General features: G+C 36.5%; 1 protein-coding gene across 1 annotated transcript; it reads right to left on the reverse strand.

Moving 5' to 3' along the window:
- Positions 1 to 2114: 2114 nt before the first annotated feature.
- On the reverse strand, positions 2115 to 8323 carry LOC103709151 (serpin-ZXA-like). Its single transcript, XM_008794375.5, has 2 exons — positions 7792 to 8323; positions 2115 to 3087 (listed from the first exon to the last, which is right to left on the reverse strand). The coding sequence occupies exons 1-2, from the start codon at positions 8179 to 8181 to the stop codon at positions 2305 to 2307; spliced, it is 1173 nt and encodes a 390-aa protein (XP_008792597.1). The 5' UTR covers positions 8182 to 8323; the 3' UTR covers positions 2115 to 2304.
- Positions 8324 to 8867: the final 544 nt, after the last annotated feature.

Here is an 8867-nt window from a genome sequence, read left to right on the forward strand (position 1 = left end):
AAGGAATTTTCCAAAAAAAATCCAGTTTTTGAATTTTATTGAACCATTATGCCCTTGCTTTGATAATTAATAACTTTCAAGTGTGCATCCACATGTATTTTATGCGTATTCATTACCAATGTTTATTTGCATCGACTAAGATAAATCTTCGCATTCATTTGAGAGGAGGGAGAAGTAATGGTCCAGTAGAAATTCAAAGCAGAAAAAAAAAACCAATTTCAGCATATATAAAGTATTTTTTCTACAAAAGCTCCTCAAATTAATAATGTCTCATCTTTTCCTCGGATGTTTGGGCTTAAGACTATTTTCTGAATGGCCCAATTATCATTTCACGGCATGTGCATGCACATCCAAAAGTGGAAACTTAGGGCATATTTGATTGAGAGGAGTTGGACTTTTGAATGGAAATAGAAATAAGTGACTCTCATTCTAGCCTTTTGGCTAGGAGGAGTTCCATTTCCATTCTAATCCTAAGGAAAATGAGAATGCCTCAATGCCTAAAATCCAATTCCTACTCTACCTTAGTATTTAAATTCTATTCCGATTCTAATTCCGATTCCGATCACGAATTAAACATGTTAGAGATCATGGCTATTCTAATTCCTATTCTAATTCATTTCGATTTTGATTCCGATTTCGGTCGTGAACCAAACATGTCCTCAAAGTCTAACAACATTGTTGATTGAAGCCACCAGCTGGATACCCCTATGAAAGATGAGATAAAGATTTTGTTGAGAAATAAAATGACAACTCTAAAGAGGAATATAGAAAAAATATGGAATAAATATAGAGATAGCAACAGGAATGCTCGGCAAATGAGAATCCATAAAACGACACTAGCTCGATTAGTTTGAAGTAATGCTAAAGGTTCAAGTTACATGCATACGAACAATTCTCATGCAATGTGACAAGAGAGGATTAGTGCCGCTCGCAGATTTGCTGCCAAACATGGTGAGTTAATTATGGAGTTGCTAAGAATTGAAGGTGATGGACTTTTCTTGTGCACATAAGGTGCATCCAAAAGCATTTTCATTAGATTTAACTCTACCATCAATGTTCACCTTCAGACACCAGAAAAGACGAGTGCAAGTGCCATGGCCGGTAGAAGGTCCCCGGTGGCGAGATGAAGGACATGGAGCGAAGGACCGGAGACGAAGAGCAGGTAGCTGTGCTTGAAGAAGGGTTAAAGCTTGTCTCACCACAACCTTGGGGCTGAAGTGTTCTCATCATTTATAATCAATCCTCTCAATTTCCAGCTAATCCTATTCCCACCAGGAAATAGATATTATCAGAGCTAGCCATTAGGGTAGTAAATAACTAATAGAGGAACATTCCTTGCATGTAAATTTAGCACACTTCAGTCTAGCATCCACCTTGTCTTAATTCTGCCACAGCAAGCAGTTCACAAGCGTCAGAGGACAAAACATTTTGGCATCTTAAGACAGAATTCATGATATATTATTCTGAATGCTTGCTCTCTTATTCAACAAGAAAGCAGTTATCAAACATGTCTGAGAGCAGTAAGAATTTTGATCAGAAGTAATCCAAGACAATGTGGCTTCTTGTTTTGGTAAACGTGTTCATTTAAGAGCTCAGAGATGCATAGCTACAAGAAAATGCCCAGTTTTGATGATTGATCTTTATAGTTTCCACATACAAAGGGAACAGATAAATGATCATTATATGTAGAATTTAATTTTCGGAAATAAGGAGCCTGATAAAGATTACTCCTCCAGAGCAAACTTCAAAACATCAACAGTGATATTAGTCAGATTTTTTTTTTCAACAAAAAAGGAAAAGTAAAGATTGTAGAGAAACCTTTGTTTGACTAGTGCTCATGCATTTCTGAAGGCCAATGACAATCAGTTCACAATTAATTTAAATTTCAGAAAAATTATTTATACCAAATGATTCCATCCATTCCTTAGATACCAATCACAACTATTTTATGCACAATGGTAGAACAGCTGAAAGTAATAAGAAACAATTAATTTTGTGATATTTGAATCGATTTTCAAAGTTTTAGTCTTAGCAGCAACTACCGTCTAGCATTAGGTAATCAAGTGATCCCAGCAAGATAACCATGGGAATTAGCAATATAAAGACCATGAGACTAAATAGAAGATGCAGATTAGAGCTATTTACAATCAGTGAAGACTATTAAACAACAAAAATAGAGTCAGCTAAACATTGATGTGGACTATAATACGATCATAACATGTCTCGATGATATCACTCATTATGTAATGCATACATCTCTCACAGTCAGTACACTCGGAAGAACTTTCAACTCCATCTGGAGATTTACCCAGCAAGCAAAGGATTGATCACATGCCCAGCAAAAAGCACAACTCCAGTAATGTCTTCTCTGATCAAATACACAAATGGGTGATCAGCCACGAAGTCCAGAGGGTTCAGTTGTAATGACCTTAACGCCACCACTGCAGCTGAAGCAGCAGCTGCTTCAGTTCCTTCCTCAGTGACTTCGATAAAAGCTTTGTGGAAAACTGATGATACATAAAGGTTATGACCTACAGGCGAATCAACCATCTCTGTCAGATCCCCATTCCCACTAAAAGGCAATGCCAGTCCCAAATCTTTCAAAACTTTAGATGCTTCAAACCCAAATGATATCTTGAACCTGGGGAGCTTGAAATCTCCCACTGCCACCTTTTGAGTCGGAAGGTGCCGATTTAAGAAGTCAGATTCGGAACTCAACTTCTCTGCCAAACTCCACAGACCATCTTGCGCATCAGGTAGAAAAATATACATAGAAAATTGCCTCCTATCCTCACCCTGCTTATAAGGAAGCCTAAGGACTTTGAAGCCATTATGCGCGGAGACAAATTGCTTTTTTTCACTAGTCATAAAAGATACTTGAACTGAGCTTCCATTTAGCAGGTGGAATGCAGAGTCTTTAGTTGAAGATGCATCAAACTTTTCATCCCAGGCTCCCTTAAAGTAAAGTGCATTACCAAACACCAATCTGGTAGTACTGTCAACAGATCCAGAAGGAAGGAGCTCTTTGATAAGACCAGCTGTAACACTCTCAACCCATGAATTAACTTCATTTGCGACTTCAGCAGCCTTTACCAATGACAAAAGAGGGCCATAACACCACCATCAACAACAGAACATTGATAGAAAAGTGAACATCATTAAAAGCATCATATTATCATCATCATAATTGAATCCATAACATTTAATTCTTTTGAAGTAGCACCAGCAATTTATCAATAATGCTAAAAGTTTGGACACCTAAAGTGAGAGGCATAAGCAAAACCCAATTATTTATTTTAAAAAAAGGAATCATGAGCACATAAAATAGCCTATTTCTGCCATTAAGAAGTTCTTATATGTGATTTCTTTTCTTTTGTTCATGTGTGGAATAACAAGAAACCTTGGTGCTGCTTGCATTCTCATATATTCCTTTTGAAAGAAAAGGACACTGCCACTGGAAAATTAGAAGGCCCTTATTCCTGGTAAACAGGGGTGTGTATTAGACTGATAGACAAATTGGTCCTTTGCTAGCTTAAAGACCCAGATCATCAAAGAATAATAATAAGGTGAAATCAGTTTTCTGCATGCTCTCGTATATTATACTCTCCAGGATTCAGTAATAATCATTGTTATCAAAAGAATTTGAGCTTTTCTATTACACTCGAGATTATTAAATTCTGGAGCATATAATATATGAAAAATGCAGAAAAACTGATTTCAGGATCCCGGAAACTTCATATTGAAACAGAAAATTATCACTCGGGATATCTTGCAAGGTAACAGAATAAAACATAATTTTTGAAAAAAAGAAGAAGAGGGTACCAATATGATAATAAAGAAGGTAAAGTAAGTGGCAGCTGTAAAATGAGAAAAGAATTATGCCATACAATTAACAATTGCCTAACTCACAAGTTTACCGAATGTGAACCTATTTGGGTCTGCAATATAGCGATTGGTAGAATTTGGAGCTCAAAACAGTTAAATAAAAGGGCATAGTGCTTCATGATAATAATTGTGGACAACTAGGCACTAAAAAAAGTATATGAAGGTCCAAAGGAGTTACTGATGAAGTTCACATGACTTCACAAATTATTCCAAGGAGGAAGTGGTGGCGCTTATTATTTACTGATGGGAATTAAATGTTCTCAAAGTTTTCGGATCAAAATAATTTACATTCAAATTTTTTGACACAATTAATCAGCAGTCCTTTTTAAAAAAAATAACTCATAGCATATGTTTCTTACAGATTCAATGCACAAATACTCAGTTCTAAGCTATTGTTTAGAGCTCGAACCTAGTGGTTATAGAAGTTTAAACATTTTCAAGGTAAAAACCCAGGCTAGTTGCTAGGCCTGGAGCTGAATAGGAGTTCAATCATATCTGCCACTTCTGTTACATAAGTTTCATTATTCTGATGCTGAAAAACATGGACTAGTTTCTAAGCATCACAGGGTTTCAGACATTTCTGGATAGATAATGTAATTTTTAGGCAGAATAGCTTAGTTTGTTTATAATGTATACGAACTTATTTGGCCAGTAATACACCTGATTTACAATTTATTTTAGTATCTTTATATGTGGTGGCAGTCACATCACTAGAAGTAATTATTGTTTTAAAATAATACTGAATAAGCATTTAACATCCTCATGGTGGATTCCATGAAATCATATGGTGGACTCTTAAAAAATTGATCCTTTTTTGTTCTAGCTTTGTTCATGTTCTCCACTTTGAATCATTCCAGCCCTGCCTTTTCCATTCACATCATTTGACCACAGATTTGGTGGAAAAAGGATTATGACTTTATGATAGAGAAAAAGCAATAGAATCTTAAAACTAACTACAATTATATTTTTGTCCCTCGCCATAGCAATACCACCCCCTCAAAACTATAGTTAGATTTTCTATTTGTTACCATCAAATTTGTCCACAATATTTTTCATGCATCTCAATTACATCTCAGACCTTGATGTGGCTTTGTCAAGTATCTCATCATATATTGTTGGAGTGAACTTACTACCAAATTAGTCGTGCAGCCTAAGTACAGATGAGATAACCATTGGATGTCTTGGGTTTCTAACAATACTATGGTATTTATCATCATGGCACTTTACAAGCTAAGGAAGGCTATCGTCATCAACTAATAGAAGGGGTCCATCATATCAAGGTGAACTTATGCATAAAAATAGCCACTTTGCATGTCAAAGAATAAGATATACTAGCTGCACTGCCTGGCTACAAGACCGACGTGGTAACTTTTTCTTCAAAAATGGGCTTCCTGCAAAGATATTCAGATTCTGGAGCAGATTTTTCTTGGAGCTTCATCAGTTGAAATAGCATGCATATTGCCTCTAATCTAATTAAGCAAAGTTATGTATGATTTATATGTGGATCACACTTTTTGATGGTTTAATGAGGCATCATGAAAATCAGCAAGTGATGCTACTACACTGTACAATGAATATCAAGAATTACAACCTCGCACAGTTAATGGCATTTTTAAAATACTGGTTAAGAAAGGAGGGAAAAGATATTTAAGGAATAAGAAATGGATAATTATAAACTTTGCACCAGGATTTCTTGACATTTCCTTTAAAACATTAAAAGGTATTATGATACTCAGAAGATTTATAATTCGCATCTCAGCCTTCCCCTGCAAACCAATAGGACATATCCTAAACCAACCAAACTAATTCTCGAGCAAACCCCTCAAACACTCCATTAAGAATCCTACATCCTCCTTAAAGCTATAAATATCTGTTGGAATATAGTTATACGATTCAAACTCCAATGTTTCTCCACCACCAAAAAATCTCACATTAAGAATGAATGATCTATAAAATAATAAATGTTGGTTGAAAATTGTCTTTGAAATGTAAAATCTATGTTTCTCAAAATGGATACATGAAGTCATGCCATCAAAATAGTTACCGATTTGTACAATGACTCATGAAAAAAATCCATTCCAAGAAATCTAAAATCCCTAATTCCCATAAAGTACATTGATTGATTTCTCATGCTTGATTTTTTTTTTTTTACCTTCAATCTAGGGTGAAAGATAAGAAGCAACTACAGAACCTAGTCTTATCTGGTCACTCCAAATTCTGTTTCATCCTTCTTTTTTTGGGACACCGAACATTCGGGACACTTCATGACACTTCCTAACACTTTCTATCATCATATTATGATGTTGTCATCACTATTTTCTATTTATGGCACTTCTATATGAAATTATCGAGTCTGAAATTACAATTACTAAGCACTTTATCAAACTTTATGAACTTAAGGAGCATAGGTCTTGCCCGTTATTTATTATACATAGTTACATCCAAGGTACACCATACCAGTCTAAATTAGACAATACGGAGCATACTGTACTGTACCGGTATCCGGTATGGGTAGCGTACCGATACTCGGTATGCCAAAAAACTCCGTATCGTACTATACCGGCACTGTGCTAGTGTGGCACCAATACGGAATCGGTACTGAGACGGCGAACCTTGATTACATCAATATGTATTCACACACACACATACACAAAAGATCTAGACTATGTCCAATTTTTAGAAGGTTTCTGTATTGGATTCTTCTAGTCACTTGGTCACTTGATACTCATGTTCAAGTAACATTGCCCTAAACTTTTATGCAGATAGAAATAACATCAGATGTCGCAGTTGGATTGTCTTTCCAGAGACAATAGAATGGCTGCACAAACCCAAGGTAGCAGAACTGCTTAATAACAGATTAGTAAATGATGAAGGCAAGTGTTGCTCATATATGATCAAGATGGATTAGTATAGTTACAGCATTACCATCATGATCTCATAAGTTACAGACACAAATAAAAATAAGGACAAATGAAGATTAAATTTTACTCAAAAGCTATCAAAATTAATCTCTTTTCGCATATTAAAACATGCTAATTCTTAATGCAGACACAGAACTTGATCTAACTATATCATGCGATGGTGCATCCAAGTCCAGTGTACCTTTGCAAGTATTATATCAACTAAGTAACATAAGTACCAAATTACGAATTATAAGACCACTCCGGGTTTTTTTTCTATCTTCTAGAAAGCATATGAATCTAACCTTTCAGTTCACTGTAAGTAAACAGAAACAGAGGCTCCATGGAGCCAAAGCGGAAAGGCCTTGAACCAGTAAATGGCTAGGCGTAAGGCTGAAAATCCCAAACATCCCGAATAAAGAGCAGTCACCATATAAACAACCAACCAGACGGTTCTCCAAAGACACGGAATAGAAGAGTGAACCAAAAAATAATGGAAAGTACTAAGACCAAATCCTAGTTATTTGATGCTAGATTAGTTCAGTGGCTAATTCTGATACGTTAGATCTCTAAAATTCGTTAGATCTCTAAAATTAACATCATATTCATCTTTGGAAATAAAAGGTAGCGACTGCTATGAATTTACTCAAATAAGAACTAGAGACATAACAAACAGTGTGACATTTTTCTTTTCACATCATAGCAGCTTAGTGCTCAAGATGTTAAGCATCTTTAATTATGTGATTAAATACAAAGAAATTGGGAAGTATGAATCTCTTTCTCATAAAGATCAAATTTTTGACTGCCAGGCTGCCAGCTTCGCCCAAATCTAGATTTCTTTTTTAGAAACTTTGTAAATCCAGTAGAAAAATTATATAATCATGTAAAGATTAAAAAGTATCAGTAAATAACAAAATCTGAGAACTCGGAGGTTATTTAGTCCCCCAAATCTAATTTTTATCTACTTTTAGTCAAAAAGCGAAAGAAATAAGAACAAAACTCTCACCTTTGCTTGGAAATCGACGGCCTTGGCCTCGGCTTTGTAAGTGGAAGTGACGATCTCCTTGAAAGAGGGCTTCAGGGAGAGGGAGGCGTCGACCCAGACGCCGTTGGCGAAGCAGACCCGTGGCCCGCCGGCGGCCGAGCCGTCGGCGAGGACGAGGGCGACGATCTGGGAGGAGAGCGCGTTGAGGTCGCCGGCAGCGTTGGATCGGAGGAAGGAGAGAAGCTGGTCGAGTGTGGGGCCCTTGGCGCCAGCGGCGACGAGGGCGAGGACGATGTGGACGGAAAGCGGGGAGAAGGCGAGGTTGGCGTCGGCCGCGGAGGCCGAGCCGACGTGCTTCGCGAGCCGGAGTGAGAAGGCGGTCTGGTTTCCGATCGACTCCCGGAGGTCCATTTTGGGAATAAAATTTCTCAAACAATTCTCTCCCTACAGGAAGAATAGAGATGAGAGGGGGAGCGAAGAAAGAGGACTCGGTGGTGGCGGAGGATCTTTCGTTAATATAAATGGTCGTTCTTTTGCAATTATTTACAGATCTATCTAGTGGGCAATCTAGATATAAAGCTTAAATACGGAGGGTATTTATGCCTAATACGTCGAACAGAGTAAAGAATCGACGAGTGCTCGCAATTAATTGATGCTGTGCTTGTTAGTTACGCTACTTTTACGATCAGCCAAGCTTCAGTTTTTTTTCCAAATTTTTTTTTATATATTTTTTATTTAATCAGGAAGAGTTCAAGTGTTTTTCAAGGGTTTAGGTAGGCTTAGAAATCATATGATAGCTTTTTATCAATCATCCAAATTAATGGAGGATATTTTTAGCCGAAATAATTTTTTTAAAATCCAAATAATATTTTTCTTTCTGCGTGCTAGTTTATTTGGGATTTCTAAAGATGTATTTTTATTGTTTTCCTCGCCAAACTTTTGATGATTGTTTTTTCATGTGTGTAAGAGGATTGAATGTTTGATTGACATAATTTAGGATTTTTTGTGGGAGAAAATAAAAATAACAAAATAATAATAATATTTTACTTAAATCTTGTAGAAAGAAAACAAAATTCTCTCTGAGTTTTTCTTTTTCC

Source organism: Phoenix dactylifera, chromosome 1, assembly GCF_051530095.1.
Source record: "Phoenix dactylifera cultivar Ajwa chromosome 1, Ajwa_hap1_PhDact_Kaust_v1.1, whole genome shotgun sequence".
Classification (NCBI taxonomy): Eukaryota; Viridiplantae; Streptophyta; class Magnoliopsida; order Arecales; family Arecaceae; genus Phoenix; species Phoenix dactylifera.

Excerpts from the sequence above, each read along its gene's own strand:
- LOC103709151 (XM_008794375.5), bottom strand. The coding sequence starts at position 8,181 with ATGGACCTCCGGGAGTCGATCGGAAACCAGACCGCCTTCTCACTCCGG. Across the intron at positions 3,088-7,791 it reads CCGTCGATTTCCAAGCAAAG|GCTGCTGAAGTCGCAAATGA; the intron begins GTGAGAGTTTTG and ends TCATTGGTAAAG.